Below are 27,624 nucleotides of genomic sequence, written 5' to 3'. Positions count from 1 at the left end.
GAGAGGAGAAGGCTGAGAGGGGATCTGAGCAATGGTTACAAATAGCTGAGGGCTGGGGGGCAAGAAGCAGGGGCCAGGCTCTGTGCAGTGCTGTCCTGGGGTAGGACAAGGAGCAGTGGACACAAACTGGGAGCCAGGAAATTCCACCTCAAGATGAGGAGAAGCTTCCTTGGTGTGAGGGTGCTGGAGGCCTGGAGCAGGCTGCCCAGAGAGGTCCTGGAGTTTCCTCTGGAGACTTTCCAGACACATCTCTATGTGTTTCTGTGTGACCTGCTCTAGGTGATCCTGCTTTGGCAGGGGTGGGTGGACAGGATCATCTCTAGAGGCCCCTTCCAACCCCTACCTTTCTATGATTCTGGTGTTAGGATTTTGCAGTGTGGATAACCATTCATCACCATTCACATCCCCACTCGAAACATTTCATCACAGCTCTGTGCCATCCCCTGGCTGCTGCCACCAGCTGTGAATTAAACACACTTCCAAACAAGCTGCTTTCTCTTTTTTTTCCCTTGCAACTTTGAGCTCTCTCAAGAACATTCTCAAAGTTCTACTGACCTCTGTAGACACTGAAACACAGCAGAAAATGCTCACATCTGGAAAAGTGAACTTGTTTAGATGCATTTATTTAGCAGCCAGTCCATCAACTCCAGTTTTTAATGATGCTTCCCCTTCCTTTTGGCAGAACTATTTATTTGTATTAGAAACATGCATCATTTCCAGGGAAAGACTCTTGCAGCCACCTGTAGATGCTTCATGAATGAGTGATCTATCGTAGATACCACAGGTAAAAGGGGGGGGAAAAAGGGATTTGAATTGTAAATTGCAGCTTGCAGACTGCTAAATCTCACCACAGGCTGCTCTGGGCAGTGGGTTGAAAAACCTTGGAGACATTTCTTTAAGCTGGCATTTGAAACCAGCACAAATAAATGAACTAAGGAGAAGAAACTTTGTTAATCATAGCTACAGGGTCAAGAGCAGCCTAACAAAAAGGCTTCATGAAGCAGAGGTGCTGAAAACAAAGCCATGTGAGGATAGATCCCTCTTGACCGTTCATGATGGCTCACCTGAAGCAGACTTTCTCATCTGTGTTCAGCTGCTTTAGGGAAGCACCATCTGTCTTTTGGGGCATGGTGAGATGGGACAGCTGCCTGGACACTGATGAAGAGCATGTGAATTTTGCCAGAAGAGATGAACTGAGCCAGGAGAGAGAGGAACCAGCTGGACCCCTGGACTCTGAGCTCGATGTTCGTCACTGGGATGCAGAATCCAAGTCCCCAGCTCCCCTACCACATGCCCAGGTCAAACTGATCACCAGCTGGGAAGCAGGATGGAATGTGACAAATGCCATTCAGGTAACCTTTTGCTTTGCCCCTCATTACAATCATCATTTGGGAAAGGTGCTCATCACTTAGCCTGCTCCATTCCCCTTACCCCTGCCAGCATCTTGCACAGCTCTGGAAGGTTCCTGTGGGTTTATTACAAAGGGATTTCAACCTCTCTGCACAAGATGAGCACTCTGTGGAAAAAATAAAGTTCCAAAGGGGAGGGGGAGAGGGAAAGTGAGCTGTGTTAGGTGCAATTTAAGAGCTACTTAAGCTAGGTGGAAATGAAAAGGTGGTGGCTGTAGCTGCTTTAGAAGTGCAGGCATGATCCTTAATAAGTGCATTTGCATTCAGAGCTCTCACAGAGATGCTTGATAGAAAAGTGAGGTAAACATCTAATAAAAAGAGGATGGTAGGAGCCAGGCTGATGTCAGGCATGAATTTACTGACATGTAAGTTAGGCTGGAGAGAAATTGGAGCACGAAGCACAAGAAGTGTAATAATGTGTGTCAGTGTTAAAGAAAATAGTCAGGCTGGGAAGACTGAAAGCATTTGGTCTCCCCGCTCCGTGTGGCAATTGAGTCTCTTTCTGAAGCCTTATATTTAGCATTAAATGTTTCAGATTCTTCTTCTCACATTTTCATGATTCATTTCCTTACATAATTCTGTCATTACCACTAACTTTCTGCCTGCCTTGGTGCGAAGACAGCAGTGCCCACAGACACATCTAGCCCCAGTTAACTGTTACTTAAACGCTTTTTTTTATGGCACTTCAGTTGTAAGAGAAATAATCCTCCTGGTGTCACAAGCCCTCGTTACAAGAGGGATGTGGAGATGCTGGAGCGTGTCCAGAGCAGGGCCAGGAGGATGCTCAGAGGCTGCAGCAGCTCTGCTGTGAGCACAGACTGAAAGAGTTGGGGCTGTGCAGGCTGGAGCAGAGGAGGCTCCCAGGGGACCTTCTTGTGGCCTGCCAGCATCTGAAGGGGGCTACAAAAAAGCTGGGGAGGGACTTTTGAGGCTGTGAGGGAGTGGCAGGAGTGGGGGGAATGGAGCAAAGCTGGAGGTGGGGAGAGTGAGGCTGGAGGTGAGGAGGAAGTTGTTGAGCAGGAGAGTGGTGAGAGGCTGGAATGGGTTGCCCAGGGAGGTGGTTGAGGCCCCATGGCTGGAGGTGTTTGAGGCCAGGCTGGCTGAGGCTGTGTGCAGCCTGCTCTAGGGTAGGGTGTCCCTGGGCATGGCAGGGGGGTTGGCACTGGCTGCTCCTTGTGGTCCCTTCCCACCCTGCCTGATTCTATGGTTCTCTAAGCCTGCAGCAGTGCTGAGGAACACGTGTTTGTGTATCCAGCCCATCCCTCAGCTCTGCAGAGGGGAAGGAAGGTCAGGCTGCTCACCCAGCTCTACGCTCAGCAAGAGCAGCAGCGCAGCAGCACCCAGCGCACAGCCCCGCACCACGCTCCCAGGAAAAGCCTCAAGCCCTGACCCAGCCCAGCTGCCTTCTAGTAACACATTTTCTCTTCAGCCCCTCCTCAGCAGCCTCTGCTCGGGCCAGGAGCGTGGGCTGAGAGCCCGTTGTTGGCTCTGGGAGCTGTGCCTTTGATTTCCCCAAGCCCAGCTGGCACGCTGCAAGGCAGCTGTCAATATTTGCCACCTGACCTTTTGGCAGGTCTCTTTCTCTCTCACCCTTTGTTTTGCTTTCTGACAAGCAAAAGTAATAATGCCTCTGTAAATACCTCAAAGTTGCCTACCAATTCCTGATGTCATTATGTACACAGGTGCTATTAATTATTAATAGTGTAGCTTCCACTTCCAGAGCAGCCTGACAGCACAGGCTACAGATGCTAGCAGACCTGCAGCTGCCTGCAAGTGCAGGGCACTGCAGCTGGGCAGGAACAAGCCCATGCACCAGTACAGCTTAGTGGTTGACCTGCTGGAAAGCAGCTCTGTGGAGAAGGAGCTTGGAGTCCTGGTGGACAAGAAGTTCTGCGTGGGACAGCAATGTGCATTGTGGCCAAGAAGGCCAGTAGCATCTTGGGGTTCCTTAAGAAGAGTGTGGCCAGCAACTAGAGGAAGGCTTTCCTGCCCTAGAGAGGCCCTTATCTGGAGTGTTGTGTCCAGTCCTGGGCTCCCCAGTTCAGGAGGGAAGTGCTGGAGAGAGCCTGATGTGGGACTGCAGGGCTGATGAAGGGCACTGGGACATCTGTCTGGTGTGGAAAGGCTGAGAGACCTGGGGCTGGTTAGCCTGGAGAAGGCTGAGAGGGGATTTGAGCAATGCTCACAAATAAAGGGAACCCAAATTGCTGTGATTTCAGGCACTTCTAGAAATCAGTGCTGGAGTAAAGGTGAGGAGGAGACTCAGCAAGAGCATGGGTGACTTGAAAGGCACTTCATAGGTGTGCATTTTCAATACATAACTAAAGATGAAGCATGAAGCATTCAAGAACTGCAAACACACAGCAAATCACAGGTGGAGCAAGGAGGTTCTCTGGAGACACCTTCTTCATCCATGGGGCAACGAAGCTGGTGAGAGGCCTGGAGCACAGCCCTGTGAGGAGAGGCTGAGAGAGCTGGGGGTGTGCAGCCTGCAGAAGAGGAGGCTCAGGGCAGAGCTCATTGCTGTCTGCAGCTACCTGAAGGGAGGTTGTAGCCAGGTGGGGTTGGGCTCTTGCAGAGAAGGGCCACTGAGGTGATCAGAGGGCTGCAGCAGCTCTGCTGTGAGCACAGACTGAAAGAGTTGGGGCTGTGCAGGCTGCAGCAGAGGAGGCTCCCAGGTGACCTTCTTGTGCCCTTCCAGGATCTGAAGGGGGCTACAAAAAAGCTGGGGAGGGACTTTTGAGGCTGTGAGGGAGTGGCAGGAGTGGGGGGAATGGAGCAAAGGTGGAGGTGGGGAGAGTGAGGCTGGAGGTGAGGAGGAAGTTGTTGAGCAGGAGAGTGGTGAGAGGCTGGAATGGGTTGCCCAGGGAGGTGGTTGAGGCCCCATGGCTGGAGGTGTTTGAGGCCAGGCTGGCTGAGGCTGTGTGCAGCCTGCTCTAGGGTAGGGTGTCCCTGGGCATGGCAGGGGGGCTGGAACTGGCTGCTCCTCGTGATCCCTTCCACCCCTGACTGGCTCTATGATTCTATGGTTCTTCTGCCAGGCAATCAGCAACAGAAGAAGGGGACACAGTCTCAAGCTGTGCCAGGGCAGGTTCAGGCTGGATGTTAGGAGGAAGTTTTTGTCAGAGAGAGTGATTGGCATTGGAATGGGCTGCCCAGGCAGGTGGTGGAGTCTCTGTGGCTGGAGGTGTTGCAGCCAAGCCTGGCTGGGGCACTTAGTGCCATGGTCTGGTTGGTTGGCCAGGGCTGGGTGCTAGGTTGGGCTGGCTGAGCTTGGAGCTCTCTTCCAACCTGGCTGATTCTATGATTCTTCACCACAGGTGCTGCAGCTGTCAGCTGAACTATGCTGACTGGCACTGACTGGCACTTCCTCCAGCCCCACAGGTAGGAGAAAGTGCTGGAGCCTCCATCCCTGTAGGACCCTGTAGATGTGGTGCTGCGGGACACGGTTTGGTGACCTGGCAGTGCTGTGTTGAGAGGGGGACTTGGTGACCTTGTAGGTCTTTTCCAACCTAAACCATCCATTGATTCTATGACTAGCTGAGGAGTGATGAGAGGAAGAAGGGGCTCAGCCCCTCTTCAGTGGTGCTGAGTGATAGGACAAGGAGCAATGGACACAAAGTCTCTGCAGACTTCCAAGATGTGTTCCTGCATGTCCTGCCTTAGGTGATGCTGCTTCGGCAGGGGGGCTGGACTTGGTGATCCCTGGAGGTCCCTCCCAACCTCCTCCATTCTGTGATTCTATTTAAGAACAGGACAAGTTTACACTAACTGATGCAACCAGATCAGTAACTGTGGGCTTAGCCAAGATGCTCATTGTGCTCTACTGGATCTCAGGTGGTCAGGTGCTTCAGAAATGCCTATTCAATGATAGGTGCCAACAGCTACACTGAGCTTGCCTTCTAAGGCAGGCTAAGAATGGCAAAGCCTGGGAGGTGCAGTTTTGTGAAGAGTACAACTCAAGTGTCCTAACCACACTTGTGAGGCTGTTTATATGTCTGCAGTGGTGTCCCTCAGGGATCTGTGCTGGGCCCCATCCTCTTTACCAGCTTCATAGATGATCTGGATGAGGGCATGGAGTCAGTCATCAGCAAGTGTGCAGATGACACCAAGCTGGGGGCAGATGTGGCTGGGTTGGAGGGCAGAAGGGCTCTGCAGCAGGACCTTGACCGCCTGCACAGATGGGCAGAGTCCAAGGGGATGGCTTCAATAGCTCCAAGTGCAGGGTGCTGCACTTTGGCTACAACAACCCCATGTAGAGATACAGGCTGGGGTCGGAGTGGCTGAGAGCAGCCAAACAGAGAGGGATCTGGGGGTGCTGATTGATACCCACCTGAACATGAGCCAGCAGTGTGCCCAGGTGGCCAAGAGAGCCAGTGGCATCCTGGCCTGCATCAGCAATGGTGTGGCCAGCAGGAGCAGGGAGGTCATTCTGCCCCTGGACTCTGCACTGCTCAGACCACACCTTGAGTGCTGTGTTCAGTTCTGGGCCCCCCAGTTTAGGAGGGACATTGAGATGCTTGAGCGTGTCCAGAGAAGGGCAACGAGGCTGGGGAGAGGCCTTGAGCACAGCCCTACGAGGAGAGGCTGAGGGAGCTGGGATTGGTTAGCCTGGAGAAGAGGAGGCTCAGGGCAGACCTTATTGCTGTCTGCAACTACCTGAGGGGAGGTTGTGGCCAGGAGGAGGTTGCTCTCTTCTCTCAGGTGGCCAGCACCAGAAGGAGAGGACACAGCCTCAGGCTGTGCCAGGGGAGATTTAGGCTGGAGGTGAGGAGAAAGTTCTTCCCTGAGAGAGTCATTGGACACTGGAATGGGCTGCCCGGGGAGGTGGTGGAGTCGCCGTCCCTGGAGCTGTTCAAGGCAGGACTGGACGTGGCACTTGGTGCCATGGTCTGGCCTTGAGCTCTGTGCTAAAGGGTTGGACTTGATGATCTGTGAGGTCTCTTCCAACCCTGATGATACTGTGAAATACTGTGAAATATTTAGAATCATAGAACTGTTTGGGTTGGCAAAGCCCTCTGAGCTCATCCATCAACCCAACCCCACCATAGCCTTCAAGCCATGTCCAGAAGTGCCATGGCCACAGGTTTCTTGAATGCCTCCAGAGATGGGGACTCCACCACCTCCCTGGGCAGCCTGTGCCAAGCCCTGACCACTCTGGCTCCAAAGACATTCTTCCTTATCTCCAACCTAAACCTCTCCTGGCACACTTTCAGGCCACTTCCTCGTCCTATCACCTGGTACTATGGAGAAGAGCCCAACTCCCACACCTCACTGCAACCTCCTTTCAGGGAGTTGTAGAGAGCAGTGAGGTCTCTCCCCTCAGCCTCCTCTTCTCCAGACTAAACAACTCCATCTATGCACACTTGTGTATTTTTCCTGTTTCCTTAGCATTTGGGTTTGGATCCAGGTTAGGGAGGCAGAGAAAGGGAAGGGTAAAGGCAGGAGAGAGGAGAGAATATTGAAGAGGCATCTGCCAGTGAAAAAACAACAGTCAGAGGAAATATCTATGAATAGCTTGGAAGAGCTGTGAACAGAATGAGGAAAGCAATCCAAAGGTTCTTGACTGGTGCAGGCAATCTCTGCTGAAGTGAGAGCTGGGTTTGCCCTACCCAGAGGAAAGGGCAGAAGCATTCTGCATGGCAATTAGAGGTAAACATTTCAGCAGAGCTCTGAAGTGTTCTAAACAGTTCTGCCAGTGAATACAATTAGTCTAACAGTGGAATTCTTTCACAGCCCAGGTTCATTACATGAATGGTTAATTCTTTGGGCTCTGAAATAAAATGGAGGGGGGAAGAGAAGAGGCCTGAAATTGTGCCAGGAAAGGGTTAGGTTGGAGATGAGGGAAATTGCTGCAAGAGTGGTCAGGGCTTGGCACAGGCTGCCCAGGGGGGTGGTGGAGGCTCCATCCCTGGAGGTGTGTGGCCATGGCACTGTGGGACAAAGTTCAATGGCCATGGTGGTGTGGGGTTGATGGTAGGACTCCATGATCTCAGAGGGCTTCTCCAAGCTGAACCAGTGCTGTGATTCCAGGAAAGGCTTTCCTCTGAGTGTTTTAAATGCAAGTATTTCCCAACAAACAGACAGGTTTTTATCTTGTTTTCAACCTCAAGTGTGCTTGTTTGGTGCTGTACTGTGCCTGGAAATGGTTGCAGCAGAGGTTTAAAGTTTCAGGGAAACATGTTTGGTATTCCAGCACTGCACAGGCAAATGCAAACCTCCATCCTGTTAATCTGGGTGAGCACAGGGACCATAAAGCTGAGTTCATTCAAAAGGGGGAGTGAGCAGCATCACCTGGCAGAGGGACACGAGTCACAATCCTTTGTGCAGAGCTGTAGAAGGACAGAATTGCCTTGGAGAGATAAGTAAAGCAACAGCAGCGAGGAAGAAGGTAGTCAAAGACCAATGGTACAGCACTTCACAGGAGATCCAAAGCACAACAAAGCCCAGGTTTTGACAGAAGGATTGCTGCAAAGTGCATGGAGGGTGTTTGTCCAAGAAAGAGGAAGAGAGAGTTGCAAGGAAAGGCACTGTGGAGTCATGAAGGGCAGTGAAGAATGGAGAAAGAACAAGAAGGGGCAAGAGGGAAGAAGGGTAGTAGTGGCAAGAAGCTCAATAAGTGGAACTGGCAGCACTGTAAGGCTGTCTCCACTGAGGTCTCAGTGACATAAAGGAGTTTAACTGTGCACAGAAGTCAGCCACTTGGCCAGGCAGCTCCAAAGTGCTTTCAGTGCAGCCCTGCTTGTGCGATCCTTACAATACAGTGAGACATAGAATGATAGGAAGGGTTGGGAACAAGCTCAAAGCTCAGCCAGTTCTAACTCCCCTGCTGCAGGCAGGGACACCTCCCACCAGCCCAGGTTGCTCAAGGACTCATCCAACCTGGTCCTGAACACCTCCAGGGAGGTTGTGGAGCACAGAAGCACCCAATGTGATCTTTGATCAAGATCTTTGATCTTTGATCACATTGGGTGCTTCTGTGCTCCACAACCTCCCTGGAGGTGCTGAGGACCAGGTTGGATAAGTCCTTGAGCAACTTGTTCTAGTGGGAGATGTCCCTGCCTATGGCAGGGGGGGTGGAACTGGCTGATCCTGAGAGCTCCTTCCAACCCAAGCCCTTCTGTGAATTACAAGGTCACAGGAGGTTAGGGTTTGGAAGGGACCTCTGGAGATCATCCAGTCCAACCCCCCTGCCAGAGCAGGAGCAGAGAATCCAGCACAGGTCACACAGGAACACATCCAGACAGGGCTGGAAAGGCTCCAGAGAAGGAGACTCCACAACCTCTCTGGGCAGCCTGTGCCAGGGCTCTGGAACCTGACAGTCAAGAAGTTCTTACTCATGTTGAGTGCAGCTTCCTGTGCTGCAGTTTCCATCCATTGCCTCTTGTCCTATGGAAGGGCACAGGTGAGCAGAGTCTGTCCCTGTCCTTTCCTTCCTCACCCCCAGCTAGTGACAGACATTGCTCAGATCCCCTCTCAGCCTTCTCCCCTGCAGACTAAGCAGCCCCAGGGCTCTCAGCCTCTCCTCAGCAGGCAGTGCTGCAGTTCCTTCAGCATCCTTGCAGCCCTGTGTTGTTTTATATTAAGGGGTGGTGCTGAGAATCAAAGGAGCTGCCTGGTGCTGATCTCTGACCTCCAATCAATAAGTAATTTCAGTTTCCAAACAGAGCCAGTGAAAAAATGACAGCAGATAGTAGAACTCCAAGACTGTAAGAGCAATCCACATTCACAAAGCCAATGAATGGATTTCAGCTGAAGGGCACCAGATTTATTTTCCCTATGTTTGCAATCACAAACCCAGGTAGCCACAGGTGGGCACTGACAAGCAGAGCCTAAAGCCTGGTGAGAGGCACCAGCTCTATCCTTCCTGTGGCAGGGCTACAAGGATGATCAGGGGACTGGAGCACTGCCTGGTGAGGAGAGGTTGAGAGACCTGGGGCTGCTTAGTCTGGAGAAGAGAAGACTGAGACGTGAGAGACACCAGCTCTGTCCTTCCTGTGCCACACACTGCTGAAGAAGGTCCAGTGGAGGGTTATGAGGATGATGAGGGGACTGGAGCACTGCCTGATGAGGAGAGGCTGAGGGCCCTGGGGCTGCTTAGTCTGGAGAAGAGAAGACTGAGAGGGGATTTGATAAATGTCTATCAATAGCTGAGAGCTGGGGGTCAGGAGCAGGGGACAGGCTCTGCTCACTGCTCCCTGGGATAGGACAAGCAGCAGTGGATGGAAGCTGCAGCACAGGAGGTTCCAGCTCAACACAAGGGGGAACTTCTTGCCTGGAAGGGTCCCAGAGCCCTGGCACAGGCTGCCCAGAGAGGTTGTGGAGTCTCCTTCCCTGGAGCCTTTCCAGGCCTGTCTGGATGTGTTCCTGTGTGCCCTGAGCTATGTTGTGTGCTCCTGCTCTGGCAGGGGGGTTGGACTGGATGGCCTCTTTGGGTCCCTTCCAACCCCTGCCATCCTGTGAGGCTGTGATCCTGTGAATGTCATCCTCATGCCATACAACTGATGAAAGACAGATTGGAGGCAAGAAGCCTCCACGACTGATTTTTATGCCTTGATGTCCTCTTTGGATTTTCTTTAGGGGGATAAGCCCACTCCAGACATACATCACCATTTCATACACCCTTTCATTTCAGGTCAGATCCTGCAGTGGATTTCTTCAGCTTGCTACATGTTTTCATACAGCCCAGAGAGAGATTTATCATCTCTCTGTTCCAAATCCTGCTTTTTATCACAAAAGCTTTTTATCAAACCTCTGTTATCTTGCACCAGTGGCATCATATCTCTGGCACAGAAATGTCTCTATTTGACATGGAGGCTTGGTGCCCTGGGCTGATTTGGAGTTAACTCACTGCTGTGCCCATCAGTCTCATTAAAGGCTGCACTCTATCAGTCTCCTTCCCCCCTGGTCAGCTGTAAGCACTAAAAGTGTTATGAAGCCACAGCTCCAAAATACAGAGAGGTGGCTCACCAAAAAATGCCTTCTTGTTCCAGACAGCAACACTTGGGTTGCTCTCATGGGGTTTCATTCACTCTTTGGTAGGTTTTGCCTTTGGTCTTCATCAGAAGTGTGCAGATGGCACCAAGCTGGAGGCAGATGTGGCTGGGTTGGAGGGCAGAAGGGCTCTGCAGTGGGACCTTGACCACCTGGACAGATGGGCAGAGTCCAAGGGGATGGCTTCAATAGCTCCCCTGAGCCTCCTCTTCTCCAGGCTAACCAATCCCAGCTCCCTCAGCCTCTCCTCGTAGGGCTGTGCTCAAGGCCTCTCCCCAGCCTCGTTGCCCTTCTCTGGACATGCTCAAGCATCTCAATGTCCCTCCTAAACTGGGGGGCCCAGAACTGAACACAGCACTCAAGGTGTGGTCTGAGCAGTGCAGAGTACAGGGGCAGAATGACCTCCCTGCTCCTGCTGGCCACACCATTCCTGATGCAGGCCAGGATGCCACTGGCTCTCTTGGCCACCTGGGCACACTGCTGGCTCATGTTCAGGTGGGTATCAATCAGCACCCCCAGATCCCTCTCTGTCTGGCTGCTCTCAGCCACTCTGACCCCAGCCTGTATCTCTGCATGGGGTTGCTGTGGCCAAAGTGCAGCACCAGCACTTGGAGCTATTGAAGCCATCCACTTGGACTCTGCCCATCTGTGCAGGGGGTCAAGGTCCTGCTGCAGAGCCCTTCTGCCCTCCAACTCAGTCACATCTGCCCCCAGCTTGATGTCATCTGCACACTTGCTGATGCCTGACTCCATGCCCTCATCCAGATCATCAATGAAGATGTAAAAGAGGATGGGGCCCAGCACAGATCCCTGAGGGACACCACTAGTGACAGCTGCCAGCTGGATGTGGCACCATTCACCACCACTCTCTGGGCTCAGCCCTCCAGCCAGTTCCTAACCCAGCACAGAGTGTTGCCATCCAAGCCATGGGCTGAGAGCTTAGCCAGCAGGGGTCTCGAAGCATCCCAGAAGCAAGCACATGGGCCAGAGGAGTGGCATCTCAAAGCACTGCAATCCTGGCAGCCTTCCAGATGTTAGAAGTATTTAAAATAGCTATTGCAAGATGGTAAAAATAGACCCTCCAAATCTTTCAGAAGCTCAATCAGGCCTTAGATCACACTTGCCCACATAGCCCCAAAATTGCATTGCATAGAATCAGAGGAATTTTTTAGCATGGAAGAGATGTTTAAGATAGAGTCCAACCTTCAGCCTGGTAGCTGGGTTGGGAGGGAGTTACAAGAGGGGGGTGTGTGTCTAACAGCATCCATGCCATGGTCTGGTTGATTGGCTAAGGCTGGGTGCTAGGTTGGACTGGATGAGCTTGGAGGTCTCTTCCAACCTGGTTGATTCTATGATTCTGTAATTCTATGTTTCTGTAATTTTGTAGGGTGTGCATAGAGACAGTCAGTAGGTCACTGCAGTGTGTAGCACACTTACCCTGGGGCTGATTTCCAGCCTGATAGGGTCTGGTCAGTAAAGGCATGCAGGATTTGCAAGTGCCTGCTTCTTGTGAGTGGAGACTTCTTGTTGACTCTGCACTTGTCATATACCCTGGAAAAGCTTTCCATCTGGAACATGGAATGGGCTGCCCAGGAAGGTGGTGGAGCTACTGTCCCTGGAGGTGTTCAAGAAGAGACTGGATTAAGACACTTAGTGCCACGGTCTGGTTGATTGGATAGGGCTGGGGGATAGGTTGGACTGGATGAGCTTCAAGGTCTCTTCCAACCTGGTTGATTCTATGATCTCCTATTTGAGAAGAGTTACTGCCTAGGGGTGAGGCTGCAGTCCTGCTGCATGAAGGAGCTGGTAGCTGAAATTTTGTGCATATAAAAGGACAGCTGAACTAGTAAGTAAGCCCAGAGCAGGCAGGCTGGGAGAGTTGGGTCTGGTTCAGCTCCAGGGAGTCCTCTGAGCAGCTTTCAAATACCTAAAGGGAGCTGCAGGAGAGCTGGAGAGAGACTTTACTGGGGGTAATAGAACGAGGGACAATGGCTTTGAGCTGGGAGAGGGGAGAGTGAGACTGGAGATGAGGAAGAAATTCTTGACAGTGAGGGTGATGAGACACTGGCACAGGTTGCCCAGGGAGGCTGTGATTGACCCCTCCCTGCAGGTGTTCAAGGCCAGGTTGGATGATGCCTTGAGCAACCTGGGCTGGTGGGAGGTGTCCCTGCCCACGGCTGGGGAGTAGAACAACCTAAACCATTCTATGAGCCTAATATGATGGCTTAGCTGTGGCTGACATTCTCCCACCCAGCTACTTCCTCTCTCCCTGTCTTGGTTCTAGTTTCAGCTTCCCAGAGACTCAATACACAGCTAATGGAAACCATGCAATAATAGGATGCCTTCCCCTCTCCCTCCCCTTGCTCTTCCTCCTGCTCTTGCCATGCTCAACTTCACTCCTTCACTCCAGACTGCTCTTTGGCATCCTTTCTGCTCTCTGTGCCATGGTCTGCCCTCCCTTACACAGCCTTTCACCATGGTGCTGCCATCATGGCTGAGGGCCCAAGCCCTGTCCTGTGATGGGTCTGTTGGAATTGGCTGGATCTGTGTCCAGGGCAATGCTCTCCTCACAGAGCCCCCCCTGCAGTCCTCCCCACCACCTTCTTTAATGATGGCAAAGCACTGGAGCAGGCTGCCCAGAGAGGTGGTGAGGTCTCCACTTCTGGAGACATTCAAAACCTGCCTGGATATGTTCTTGTGTGACTTTCTCAAGGTGACCCTGCCTTGGCAAAGGGGTTGGATCTCCCTTCCAACCCTTACAGTTCTGTGACTCAAACAGGCTTCAGTAAAGGCCAGCTGCTTCCATCATAGAACCACAGAACCTTAGAGGCTGGGAGGGACCTCCAGAGATCATCCAGTCCAACCCCCTGCCAAGGCAGCATCACCCAGGGCAGTTCACACAGGAAGGCATCCAGGTGGGTTTGGAAAGGCTCCAGAGAAGGAGACTCCACAACCTCTCTGGGCAGCCTGCTCCAGGGCTCTGTCACCCTCACAACTAAGAAGTTTCTCCTCATGTAGAGCTGAATCCTTCTCTGTTCCAGTTTGTGTCCACTGCTTCTTGGCTTATTGCTGCTGACCACCACAAAGAGCTTGGCCCCAGGCACTGACCCCCACCCCTCAGAGATCTGTACACATTGCTCACATCTCCTCTCAGCCTTCTCTGCTCCAGACTAACCAGCCCCAGGGCTCTCAGCCTCTCTCCACAGGGGAGATGCTCAAGTCCCCCACTCACCCTGGTGGCTCTCTGCTGGCCTCTCTCCAGCAGTTCCCTGCCTCTCCTGAGCTGGGGAGCCCAAAACTGGACAGAGCATTGCAGCTGTGGTGTCAGCAGGGCAGAGCAGAGAGCAAGGATGCCTTTGCTCTATCGGAGGGCCCAGTGCACCAGGAGCTGTTGCAGAACAAGGATCTCTGGCTCCCTCAGGCGAAGGGAACAGCTTTCCTGCTACACTCAGATGAACTCATCTCCCATGCCTCTTGGTCTCATCACCCCTGAGAGCACTCCTATCAGTCTGAATGAAAGCAGGTGGGTGAATTCCTCCCTTTTGACTCTTGGCAGGTCAGATGGTATGTCCAACCACTCTTATTAATCACCTTGGAATTGCTGTGTCTGTGCTGCCTGCCTGCTTCCTCGCTGTGCTGTTCATTTGACAGCCACCTCTCAAACAAAGCCCAGAGTGCCTGTTACCATTCCTTGCCAGCCTTCTGTGGCTGAGATCACTCCTCCACTTGTGCTGGCAGCATATGCCACTGACCAGCTAGCACTGATGGCAGACACTCTTCTTATCAATGTTCTTCCTGGCCCTGTTCTTAAACTGGTGAAGCTGTGGAACCTCAATGAATTTGCTCTGTTTAGATATATAAGTCCTCCCAAGACAGCAAGAACACGTTGGCAGGCAGCACTTCTGTCAGGCTGCATCCCTTTCCCTGGCTTTTCTGAGCTTCCTTCCCTTTTAGAGCAGATTTTCAGGAGGGAGCATTTTCTTGGTCTTTTGTTTGTCTGTTTCTCTTGGTTATATTGTTGAAAAGAAAGAGTGAGCCTTAGGCTGCAGAGAGTCACAGGATGGTTTAAGGTGGGAAGATCATCCAGTTCCAGTCCCCCTGCCATGGGCAGGGACATCTCCCACTAGCACAGGTTGCTCAAGGTCTCATCCAGCCTGGCCCAGAACACCTCCAGGCAGAGGCATCCACAACCTCCCTGGGCAGCCTGTGCCAGTGTCTCAGCACCCTCAACCTGTGCCAGTGTCTCACCACCTTCACTCTCAATAATTTCTTTCTCATCTCCAGTCTCAATCTCCTCTCTCCCAGCTCAAAGCCATTGTTCCTCATCCTGGCACTCCCAGCCCTTGTCAAAAGTCCCTCCCCAGCTCTCCTGGAGCCCCTTCAGGCACTGGAAGACTTCTCTGAGGTCACCCTGGAGCCTTCCCTTCTCCAGGCTGATCAGCCCCAACTCTTTCAGCCTGTCCCCATAGAAGAGGTTCTCCACCTCTCTGATCATCTTCATGGCTTCCTCTGGACCCTCTCCAGCATGTCCATGTCTCTCTTGTGTAGGGTTCACCAGAACTGGATGCAGTGCTCCAAGCAGCTTTCACCAGAGCACAATAGAAGGGGAGAACCACAGAATCAGAGAATCATTTCACTTAGCAAAGATCATAGAATCAACCAGGTTGGAAGAGCTCAAGCCAGCCCAACCTAGCACCCAGCCCTGCCCAACCAACCAGACCATGGCACTGAGTGCCCCAGCCAGGCTTGGCTTCAACACCTCCAGGCACAGAGACTCCACCACCTCCCTGGGCAGCCCATTCCAATGCCAATCACTCTCTCTGACAACAACTTCCTCCTAACATCCAGCCTGAACCTGCCCTGGCACAACTTGAGGCTGTGTCCCCTTCTCCTGTTGCTGCTTGCCTGGCAGCAGAGCCCATATCAGAGTGAATCTCTCTAAGCCATGAGCTGCCAACTATGCCAGCAGCTGCTTGTGGCAGACAGTGCTGCAGTCCAGGCAGACTCCATCCACAGCCTGCTCCACATTCACCAGGCAGGAACCTGATCATGCAAGGAGCTCAGGTTGGTCAGGCAGGACCTGCCCTTCCTAAAGCCATGCTGGCTGGCCTGATCCCTTGGCCATGCTGCAGGTGCTTTGTGATGGCACTCATTCTCTAACTGCACCCTGTCTGGTGCTGAACCATGTCCCTCAGCACCACACCAACATCTGTAGGTGTTCATGACAATGCAATGCTGGAAGCAAAGGGTATGTGAATTACTGTGCTGTGCTGACAGAACCAGACATAGCCTCTGTAGGAGACTTTCCAAGTGGTAAAGCTCCTTCCACGCAATCCCTGGATGGTTCATCTGCAGTTTACTTGGATGTATACAACTGCTGACAGCAGGAGAGGCGCTGAAATGGCACAAGCTGTGTCTGCCTGAGCAGACAGAGCTGTCTGAGGAAACAAAAAGCCCTAACCACTGCTTACACACAGAACTGAGGATGCTACATTGTCACCTAGTTTTGGCACAGTAAGCTCTGCAAAACGTTGTCCCCCTAGAGCTAAACAAAAGAAGTTGACTTCTGTTTGCATTTATTCTCCCTCATCTCCCCATGCTCCTTGGAAGCCAATGCTTCTCTGTGCTCTTTCTTGCCCACTGGCACTGCTTTTGCCATATGTACAGTCCTGTGTTCACTAAAGAGCTAACAAAAGGGGGGGGGGAAACCCAACCAACAGGAAAAGAAGCAGATTTAATATCACAGTATCACAGTATCATCAGGGTTGGAAGAGACCTCACAGATCATCAAGTCCAACCCTTTAGCACAGAGCTCAAGGCCAGACCATGGCACCAAGTGCCACGTCCAGTCCTGCCTTGAACAGCTCCAGGGACGGCGACTCCACCACCTCCCCGGGCAGCCCATTCCAACAATATTGACCTCTCCAAACATGCACACGTGTGAGTCACTGGAGAAAGGCTGAAAGAGTTGGGGCTGTTCAGTCTGGAGAGGAGAAGGCTCCGAGGAGATCTGACTGTGGCATCTCAGTATCCAAAGGGGGCTACAGGAAAGCTGGGGAGGGACTTTTTTAGGCTGTGAGGTAGTGATAGACCCTGGGGGTATGGAGTAAAACTAGAAGTGGGAAGGTTCAGATTGGATGCTAGGAAGAAGTTTTTCACCATGAGGGTGTTGAGACACTGGCACAGGGTTGCCCAGGGAGGTGGTAGAAGCCTCATCCCTGGAGGTGTTTAAGTCCAGGCTGGATGTGGCTCTGGGCAGCCTGTTCTAGTGTGAGGTGTCCCTGCCCATGGCAGGGAGGTTGGGGCTGGATGATCCTCGAGGTCACACAGAATCACAGACTCACAGACACATGCAGGTTGGCAAAGCCCCTCAGGATCACCAAGTCCAACCTAGAGCCTTACTCCGCAAGATTCACCTTAAACCATATGTGTAAGCACCACATCCAAACTAGCCTTAAACACCTCCAGGGTGGGTGACTCCAGCACCTCCCTGGGCAGCTCATTCCAGTCCCTGACCACTCTCTCCGTGAAAACCTTTTTCCTAATGTCCAATCTAAACCTCCCCAGCCTCAGCTTGAGGCCATTCCCCCTTGTTCTGTCTCCAGTCACCTGTGAGCAGAGCCCAGCAGCAGCCTCTCCCCAATGTCCCTTCAGGCAGCTGGAGACAGCCCCTCCAGCCCTGGCAATTACAGTATCACAGTATCACAGTATCACCAAGGTTGGAAGAGACCTCATAGATCATCAAGTCCAACCCTTTACCTCTCCCCAGCCTCGTTGCCCTTCTCTGGACACGCTCAAGCATCTCAATGTCCCTCCTAAACTGGGGGGCCCAGAACTGAACACAGCACTCAAGGTGTGGTCTGAGCAGTGCAGAGTCCAGGGGCAGAATGACCTCCCTGCTCCTGCTGGCCACACCATTCCTGATGCAGGCCAGGATGCCACTGGCTCTCTTGGCCACCTGGGCACACTGCTGGCTCCTGTTCAGGCGGGTATTGAGCGACTCCAAAGCGCGAAAGCTCTCCCTTCAGCTCTAGCTCACACACACAGACACACACAGACTCTGCTATCCATTTCTGTTTCTCTCCACCCATTTCCTGAGCTGCCACAAACAACAGCACCACCAGATCATGTTTTGTAGCTCCCTGGAGCAAGCAATCTCAGCTGTTTGATGTTATCGGCAGCGATGGTAGCTGCAGCTTTTGCCCTGACTGTACATGAGCATTTCCATTGCTGATAGGAGGGCTTTCAGTGCTCACTTTTCCCCTCTAGAAACATTCAGGCTAGTTCCTCACCACCAGGGAGTGGATTGGGTTTGCTGGCTTTAAAACCCATCCTGATTTGATTGTGTGTAACTAAATCTGGGCGTTTGGGGCAGGATGAATTGTCCCACGGCAAGCTGAAGCGAGGTGGCTGTTGGCTGGGAGGCTGTTCTGGTGCCAGCCTTTATTTCTCAGTTAGAAGAGACTCATTTGGAGTTTCAAGATATTACCTCAATTTTTTTTCCCCCCTTCCTTTTGTGGTGGTTCTTCCTTCCCTCCTTTGGCTGTTTGTGTCATATGCAGCAGTTGCCACCGAGGTCTCTTCCATCTGAATTTCCAAGCCATTCTTTTGTCACTTTGCCTGCATGATTTCTGCAGCTCCCAATGACATCTTCCCAGCCACCTTCCCTTAAGGGACTTAAAAAATCTTCTTCTCAGATTTAATTGGGATCTGGAGTTTAAAATGAGTTCTCCACTCCTGCCCTTGCTGCTTGTGCTTGCCTGCTGCCTTTTTCTCCTCACTGCTGCTGGAAAGCCACCTGCCTGCAGAGTTCATCCTTCCCTGCTCTTTTATTGTCATCACCCCACGTTGAAAATAAAACACCTGCACAGAAGTGGAGCCTTTCCTCTGCTGCTGGGAGGAGATTTCAGAGACTCTTTGCTGTCCCCTAAATTGTGAGGAGCTGCCCCTCCACCCCTGAGGGTTTCCATTCCTAGTCAGAGAGGCTCATCAGCTGCATGATTGGAGGCCTTGAGCACAGCCCTACGAGGAGAGGCTGAGGGAGCTGGGATTGGTTAGCCTGGAGAAGAGGAGGCTCAGGGGAGACCTCATTGCTGTCTGCAACTACCTGAGGGGAGGTTGTGGCCAGGAGGAGGTTGCTCTCTTCTCTCAGGTGGCCAGCACCAGAACAAGAGGACACAGCCTCAGGCTGTGCCAGGGGAGATTTAGGCTGGAGGTGAGGAGAAAGTTCTTCCCTGAGAGAGTCATTGGACACTGGAATGGGCTGCCCGGGGAGGTGGTGGAGTCGCCGTCCCTGGAGCTGTTCAAGGCAGGACTGGACGTGGCACTTGGTGCCATGGTCTGGCCTTGAGCTCTGTGCTAAAGGGTTGGACTTGATGATCTGTGAGGTCTCTTCCAACCTTGGTGATACTGTGATACTGTGACACTGTGATACTGTGATGATTCATACTTTCCCTCTAGCCTTTTACTCCTCCCCATCTTATGCCTGTAGTTAGATATTTCTCATAGCATTTTAACTCACAGCCTCTTGCCTGTTGTGTTCTCCTACCCCTTGTTGCTGCCTCCTATGGTTCTCACCCCTATGTTCTAGTGTTCTCCAGTTTACCTTCTTCCCCCTGTTCCTGCCTTCCCTGATGCAGTTCTGTTCCCATCTTCCTGCTCTTCCTCTGCTCTTTAAGGACACCTCACAGGCTCATGGCCTTCTTGTAGCCATTCACACCTGGCTCTGCAGATGGCATGGAGAGATGGCATCTCAGAGGGAGAATCATACATCCCAACCTCAGTGAGGACATTCAGCTACCTCTACAGATGGCATCTAGAGATAGGCATCTCTGGGGAAGAACCACAAATCCTAACCTAAGTGTCCTACACTGCTGGAATAAATAACCCTCTCACACTCCTGTTTGTCTGCCTGTTCTTTCCAGAGCTAGCAGACTAGTGCCACTTCTTGTTGTGTTTAGCTAGGTGACAACAGGAATTCAGCAAAGTGTGCATCAAAGCAAAGTAGATCACAAGATCACAGGATTTTAGGGGATGGAAGTGACCTCTGGAGATCATCAAGTCCAACCTCCCTGCCAGAGCAGGAGCAGAGAATCCAGCACAGGTCACACAGGAACACATCCAGACAGGGCTGGAAAGGCTCCAGAGAAGGAGACTCCACAACCTCTCTGGGCAGCCTGTGCCAGGGCTCTGGACCCTGACAGTCAAGCAGGTTGGCAGAGAGCTCCAAGCTCATCCAGCCCAACCTAGCACCCAATCCTGGCCAATCAACCAGACCATGGCACCAAGTGCCCCAGCCAGGCTTGGCTTGAGTATCTCCAGGGATGGTGCCTCCACCACCTCCCTGGGCAGCCCATTCCAATGCCAATCACTCTCTCTGACAACAACTTCCTCCTAACATCCAGCCTGAACCTGCCCTGGCACAGCTTGAGGCTGTGTCCCCTTGTTCTGTCCCTGGCTGCCTGGCAGCAGAGCCCAACCCCACCTGGCTACAACTTCCCTTCAGGGAGCTGCAGACTCTTTTGACCACAGTTATGTGGAAACTCACTTGCCACAAGGGTAGTCAGAGGGCTGGAGCACCTCTCCTATTAAGACAGACTGAGTTGGGGCTGTTCAGCCTGGAGAGGAGAAGGCTCCAAGAGACCTTATTGTGGCTTTTCAGTATCTGAAGTGGGCTACAAAAAGCTGGGGAGGGACTTTTTAGGCTGTCAGGTAGTGATAGGACTGGGGGGAACAGATCAAAACTAGAAGTGGGTACATTCAGACTGGATGTTAGGCAGAAGTTCATCATGAGGGTGGTGAGAGCCTGGCACAGGTTGCCCAGGTGGGTGGTGGAAGCTTCATCCCTGGAGGTAAGTCCAGGCTGGATGTGGCTCTGTGCAACCTGATCTAGCATGAGGAGTCTCTGCCCATGGCAGGGGATTTGGAGCTGGATGATCCTTGAGGTCCCTTCCAGCCTTGACCACTCTGTGATTCTGTGCTGCTGTAGTGTGTGTGTGGAGCATTTCCCTGCCTTCAGGTGAAAACCTGAGAACCTCCAATGTGAGAAACAGGTAGGCAGCCAAGGAGTCCATGCTGCTCAGCACCACTGAGAACAATGATGTAGTTTTGACTGCCTTATCTCTCCATCCTTGTTTATCTTTTCCCCTCTCAGCTACACAATGCACAGTAAAAGCTTCATTCTTGTGCCAAAGCCTGCTTTCTCCTTTGGGACCAAGCTAAATCATATGTTTTGCTAAAAGATAATTTGCTTGGGAGATTTTACTTGGTGTGATTCTGTGCATCTCTGCAGACAGCTCTGAATTCATGCAGACTAACATTTTCCATCACACCATGCAGAATTAGGCACCAAGCATATTATGGCAGCTTTAGAGCAAAGATCTCAGCCAGGAGCAGAGGCATTGGGATCAGCTGTGACAGGTAAAAGCATCAATCCCTTTTTTCCTTTTGAGTCACAGAATGTTAGAGGTTGGGAGGGACCTCCAGAGGTCATCCAGTCCAACCCTCTGCCAAGCAGCATCACCCAGGGTAGTTCACACAGGAAGGCATCCAGGTGAGTTTGGAAAGGCTCCAGAGAAGGAGACTCCACAACCTCTCTGGGCAGCCTGCTCCAGGGCTCCAAAGTTTCTCCTCCTGTTGAGCTGAATCCTTCTCTGTTCCAGTTTCTATCCATTGCTCCTTGGCTTATTGCTGTGCACCACCCAAAAGAGCTTGGCCCCAGGCACTGACCCCCACCCCTCAGAGATTTGTGCACATTGCTCAGATCTCCTCTCAGCCTTCTCCAGACTAACCAGCCCCAGGGCTCTCAGGCTCTCTCCACAGAGAGATGCTGCTCAAGTCCCCCACTCACCCTGGTGGCTCTCTGCTGGCCTCTCTCCAGCAGGTCCCTGCCTCTCTGAACTGGGGAGCCCCAGACTGGACACAGTATTGCAGCTGTGGTGTCAGCAGGGCAGAGTAGAGGAGGAGCAGAAGCTCCCTAGCCCTGCTGGATACACTTTTCCTGATGCCCCCCAGGCTGCCATTGGCTCTCTTGGCCCATGGGCACATTGCTGGCCCATGCAGAACTTGCTGCCCACCAGCGCTCCAAGGGCTTCCTCCACAGAGCTGCTTTCCAGCAGGACAACCCCTAACCTGTACTGCTGCCTGCTGTTACTCCTGCCCACATGCAGGACCCTGCCCTTGTCCTTATTGGACTTGATGAGGTTTCACAGCATCACAGTATCATCAAGTTTGGAAGAGACCTCATAGATCATCAAGCCCAACCCTTTTACCTGTCACATCTGATCCCACTGCCTCTGCTCCTGACTGAGATCTTTGTTCTAAAGCTGCAATAATATGCTTGGTTTGCCTTCCCCCAGCTCTCAGCCTGTCCACACCTTGTTGGATGGCAGCACAGCCTGACTGGGTGTCAGCCACAGCTCCCCCTGGGTTCATCTCATCAGCCTGAGAAGTTTTCTCTCCTAATCTTTGAGAGATTTCTAGAAGTAAGCTAATCACTAAAAGGAGAAGCAGCTCAGTGGCATCCTGGCCTGCATCAGGAATGGTGTGGCCAGCAGGAGCAGGGAGGTCATTCTGCCCCTGTACTCTGCACTGCTCAGACCACACCTTGAGTGCTGTGTTCAGTTCTGGGCCCCCCAGTTTAGGAGGGACATTGAGATGCTTGAGTGTGTCCAGAGAAGGGCAACGAGGCTGGGGAGAGGCCTTGAGCACAGCCCTGCGAGGAGAGGCTGAGGGAGCTGGGATTGGTTAGCCTGGAGAAGAGGAGGCTCAGGGCAGACCTCATTGCTGTCTGCAACTACCTGAGGGGAGGTTGTGGCCAGGAGGAGGTTGCTCTCTTCTCTCAGGTGGCCAGCACCAGAACAAGAGGACACAGCCTCAGGCTGTGCCAGGGGAGATTTAGGCTGGAGGTGAGGAGAAAGTTCTTCCCTGAGAGAGTCATTGGACACTGGAATGGGCTGCCCGGGGAGGTGGTGGAGTCGCCGTCCCTGGAGCTGTTCAAGGCAGGACTGGACGTGGCACTTGGTGCCATGGTCTGGCCTTGAGCTCTGTGCTAAAGGGTTGGACTTGATGATCTGTGAGGTCTCTTCCAACCTAGGTGATACTGTGATGCTGTGATACTGTGGCTCCTGCCACTCAGATGGACACACACTTTGCAGTGCAGACCATGTAGCTTCCTGACTTGCTTATCTTATCACACCTCCTGAGCAGCCCTATCTGCCTTTTCATCTGCTTATGGGACCTGAAGGATCGACAAAAGAGCACTGGTAAAGTTTCTCTCGGTTTATGAGGTGATTGCAGGCATTCATCACAGAACAAACACCTCAGCCACTTTGCTCCCTGCAGCTAGAACAGGCTGGCATTGGCAGAAAGAAGAAGGGAAAATAGGAGAAACAAGATTGCTGAGGTCTAATTCCACCATCCCTGAAGTAAAAGGAAGGATTCTCACTGACATTAAAAGAGGCAGAGCTGCTGCTAAGGTCACACAGGCCAGGGGTAATATCTGAAGTGTTCCACAGAACAGCATGTAGTGGTTTTAAGCTGCAACTCAGCTGAGCTGAGGACAAACTGTGAAGTGAATGGGAAAGCAGCTGAATTCTTTTCCTGGTGTCTGTAGAGCAGTGCCAGGAGTCTGGGGAGCCACATGAGAGCCAGAAATCCTGACTGCTGAGGAGAAGTAGGATGTAAACAGGATAGAACTGACAGATGAAAGCTGGGGAGGGACTGTCCAGAAGGGCTTGCAGAGATAGGGTGAGGGGCAATGGATTTGAGGTGGCAGAGGGGAGATGGAGAGTGGAGGTGAGGAAGAAATTCTTTGCAGTGAGGGTGGTGAGACACTGGCACAGGATGAGGGTGATGAGACACTGGCACAGGTTGAAGATGGTGAGACACTGGCACAGGTTGAAGATGGTGAGACACTGGCACAGGTTGCCCAGGGAGGTTGTGGAGCACAGAAGCACCCAATGTGATCAAAGATCACATTGGGTGCTTCTGTGCTCCACAACCTCCCTGGAGGTGTTGAGGACCAGGTTGGATGAGTCCTTGAGCAGCTTGTTCTAGTGGGAGATGTCCCTGCCTGTGGCAAGGGGTAGGAAGTGGATGAACTTTGAGGTCCCTTCCAACCTAAACCATTCTATGATTCTCCTGTTTAAGGTCCTGTTTAACTTCCACTTGACATCAGAGGGCTGATCAAACCTCCTCCCAAAGGGACAGGCTGGGAGACTTTGGACTGTTCAGCCTGGAGAAGAGAAGGTTCCAGGCAGACCTTAGAGCAGCCTTCCAGTACCTGAAGGGGGCTACAGGAGAGCTGGGAAGGGACTTTTGGGAAGAGCTGAAAGTGACAAGACAAGGGTCAATGGCTTTGAGGTGGAAGAGTGAGAGTGGAGATGAGGAAGAAATTCTTTGCAGTGAGGGTGGTGAGAGACTGGCACAGGTTGAGGGTGGGGAGACACTGGCACAGGTTGAGGGTGCTGAGACACTGGCACAGGTTGCCCAGGGAGGTTGTGGAGCACAGAAGCACCCAATGTGATCAAAGATCACATTGGGTGCTTCTGTGCTCCACAACCTCCCTGGAGGTGTTCAAGACCAGGCTGGATGAGTCCTTGAGCAACCTATGCTGATGGGAGATGTCCCTTGGAACTGGATGATCTTTCAGGTCCCTTCCAACCCAAACCATCCTAAGCTTCTGGGATACTGCAAATAGATGGTTGGGCAGTTTAGGTGGCTGCAATTTAAGAAGACTCAGACCCAAACTGTTTCCAAAAAGAGAATGAGTAAAAGAAATGAGTGTGGCCCTCTCTGTTAGAGAGGGATGAGTGATTGTGTTTGAGCTGCATCCTGACAAGGAAAAATTACCTGCTTCTGGGTGACTTTGGTTTTAAAGACCTGTGTTGGAGGTTGCATGCAGCCTGTAGGAAAACATCATTAAGGCTTCTAAAAGGGAGAGCTGATCATTATCTAAGGCAGAAGACACTGAACCCAGCATAAGGTAATTCTATTTTGAGCCTCGTTGCATCAAATAAAGATCAGAGGAGCTAATTACATTCATTATGGGAGAACAGGGGACAGCAATACATATATATATATATATACACACACATCATAGTATCTTAGAATCAGCCAGGTGGGAAGAGACCTCCAAGCTCAGCCAGTCCAACCTAGCACCCAGCCCTGCCCAACCAACCAGACCATGGCACTAAGTGCCCCAGCCAGGCTTGGCTTCAACACCTCCAGGCACGGTGCCTCCACCACCTCCCTGGGCAGCCCATTCCAATGCCAATCACTCTCTCTGACAACAACTTCCTCCTCACGTCCAGCCTGAACCTGCCCTGGCACAGCTTGAGACTCTGTCCCCTTCTTCTGTTGCTGGGTGCCTGGCAGCAGAGCCCAACCCCACCTGGCTACAGCCTCCCTTCAGATAGTTGTAGAGAGCAATGAGCTCTGCCCTGAGCCTCCTCTGCTGCAGGCTGCACCCCCCCAGCTCCCTCAGCCTCTCCTCACAAGGCTGTGCTCCAGGCCCCTCCCCAGCCTTGCTGCCCTTCTCCAAACACCTTCCAGCACCTCAACATCTCTCTTGAATTGAGGAGCCCAGAACTGGACACAGCACTCAAGGTGTGGCCTGAGCAGTGCTGAGCACAGGGGCACAAGAACCTCCCTTGTCCTGCTGCCCACACTGCTCCTGAGCCAGCCCAGGATGCCATTGGCTCTGCTGCCCACCTGGGCACACTTGGTGGTACTTCAAAAGAGGGAACTTTACAGTTCAAATTATGAGGGAGAATTGTTTAGGAAGAAAAAATGCAGTCAGGCAATGGTGAAAGCAATTGGAAAGCTGTTTAACAGGAATCTAGGAGGTGTCCAAAGGCACATCCCATATTTAAGAAGTAGCACAGCTAGGTGTCAGAACCCCTCCTACTTCAGGTGTGGAGTGAATGTATCAATTAACATTTCTTTCATTTCAGTAGTGAAAAGGAGGAGGAGAGAGTGAGAGTAATCACTGTTAATTGCAAAGTAGGAAGCATGGCAGAGCACCAGGAAAATGCTGCTCCAGGGAAAAGGAGAGTAAGGAAAAAACACTCAGGAGTCAGGGAAAAAACCCTACTAACAGTGGCATATCTTGTGTCACACCTGGGGCACAACAGCCCCATGAGCACTGCAGGCTCTGGGCACAGAGGCTGAAAACTGCCTGGTTGGCAGCCAGCTGAAGATGAGCCAGTGTGTGCCCAGGTGGCCAAGAGGGCCACCAGCATCCTGCATCCTGGCCTGGATCAGCCATGGTGTGGCCAGCAGGACCATGAAGGTGATCATGTCCCTGTACAGAACACTGGTGAGGCCACACCTTGAACACTGGGTTCAGTTTTGGGAACCTCACTTCAAGAGGGCCATTGAGGGGCTGGAGCATGCCCAGAGAAGGGCAACCAAGCTGGTGAAGGGTCAGCTGGAGCACAGAACTCACTGTCCCCCTGTACTCTGCACTCAAGGTGTGACAGCAAACCTTGAGTCCTGTCTTCACTTTTGGGGCACTCACTCCAAGAAGGACATGGAGGGGCTGGAGCAGGTCCAGAGAAGGGCAGTAAAGCTGGGGAAGGATCTGGAGAACAGGGCTGGGAAGGAGCAGCTGAGGGAGCTTGGGTGTGCTTAGCCTGGAGAGAAGGCTGAGAGGAGACCTCATTGGTCTCTAAAACTCCCAGAAAGGAGGTTGGAGCCAGGTAGGGGTTGGTCTCCTCTACTATCAGCTTATGGAACCAGAGGAAATGGCCTGAAAATGTGCCAGGGGAGCTTCAGGTTGGAGATCAGGAAAGATTCTTTTGGTGCAAGAGTGGTCAGGGATTGGCACAGGCTGCCCTGGGAGGTGGAGTCCCCATCCCTAGAGGTGTTCAAGAAATGTGTGGCCATGGCACCTGGCAACGTGGTTGAGTGGCCATGGTGGTGTTAGGTCTACTGTTGGACTCAGTGATCTTAAAAGCCCTTTCCAACCAAAACAATTCTATGATTCTGTGATTCAGAGAATCAACCAAGTTGGAAGAGACCTCCAAGGTCACCCAGCCCAACCTAGCACCCAGCCCTGCCCAACCAACCAGACCATGGCACTAAGTGCCCCAGCCAGGCTTGGCTTCATCACCTCCAGGCACAGAGACTCCACCACCTCCCTGGGCAGCCCATTCCAATGCCAATCACTCTCTCTGACAACAACTTCCTCCTAACATCCAGCCTGAACCTGGCACAGCTTGAGGCTGTGTCCCCTTCTTCTGTCCCTGGGTGCCTGGCAGCAGAGCCCAACCCCACCTGGCTACAGCCTCCCTGCAGGTAGCTGCAGACAGCAATGAGCTCTGCCCTGAGCCTCCTCTTCTGCAGGCTGCACACCCCCAGCTCCCTCAGCCTCTCCTCACAGGGCTGTGCTCCAGGCCCCTGGCTGGGGCACTTAGTGCCATGGTCTGGTTGATTGGCCAGGGCTGGGTGCTAGGTTGGGCTGGATGAGCTTGGAGCTCTCCTCCAACCCGCTTGATTCTATGACTAACCCTACTTTATCAAGTCCACCACTAAGCCATATTCCCAAGCAGCAAATCAGCACAGCTTTTAACCACCTCCAGGGATGACCAGATCACCTCCCCCTCCTCTGAGATCCCCCACTGGATTTTGCTGCACTGATGTCCTACATTAGCACAGGACTGAGCTTTTAAAGTCGTTCTTACCTCAGACAAAAGATGCAGCTGTCCCTAAGTAGAGCATCAGGAGGCTGATTGCAGAGGAAGCTCTCAGTGCCCAGGAGAGCAGTAGCCTCTTGTGTCCCTTTTCAGGATGGGCAAAACGTTACTGTGCATAAAGCACTGCAAAGTCCCCTCTCAGAGCTCCTGAGCCCTGTGTCTGCCCTCCATTGTGTACCGAGTGCTTGCCCAGCCAGAGAAACAGCTATCTGTGAAAGGAAACTCCTCTCAGCTCTGCTCACCACCTGCCTTAAGATAAGCACTGTAAACCCAGGTGCTTATTTTTAACAAGCTTAGGCTTGGGCAATTAACTGTTAGATAACTGCAGTGAATATCACAGTATCATCAGGGTTGGAAGAGACCTCACAGATCATCAAGTCCAACCCTTTAGCACAGAGCTCAAGGCCAGACCATGGCACCAAGTGCCACGTCCAGTCCTGCCTTGAACAGCTCCAGGGACGGCGACTCCACCACCTCCCCGGGCAGCCCATTCCAGTGCCCAATGACTCTCTCAGGGAAGAACT

The 27,624-nt window shown here is 52.4% G+C and overlaps 1 protein-coding gene across 1 annotated transcript in view; it reads left to right on the top strand.

Annotated features, from left to right (window-relative positions):
• Positions 1 to 1,052: 1,052 nt before the first annotated feature.
• The window catches only part of LOC135189581 (vesicular inhibitory amino acid transporter-like), a 37,648-nt gene continuing 11,076 nt past the window's right edge, over positions 1,053 to 27,624 (top strand). The window contains exon 1 of the mRNA XM_064170124.1: positions 1,053 to 1,352. Within this exon, the coding sequence (XP_064026194.1) occupies positions 1,053 to 1,352 (300 nt within the window). The remainder of the gene's footprint in view (positions 1,353 to 27,624) is intronic.

The sequence above is a fragment of the Pogoniulus pusillus genome, chromosome 33, assembly GCF_015220805.1.
Source record: "Pogoniulus pusillus isolate bPogPus1 chromosome 33, bPogPus1.pri, whole genome shotgun sequence".
Taxonomy (NCBI): Eukaryota; Metazoa; Chordata; class Aves; order Piciformes; family Lybiidae; genus Pogoniulus; species Pogoniulus pusillus.
The sequence above is the reverse complement of the archived record's forward strand: the minus strand, read 5'-3'. Positions and strand labels throughout refer to the sequence as shown.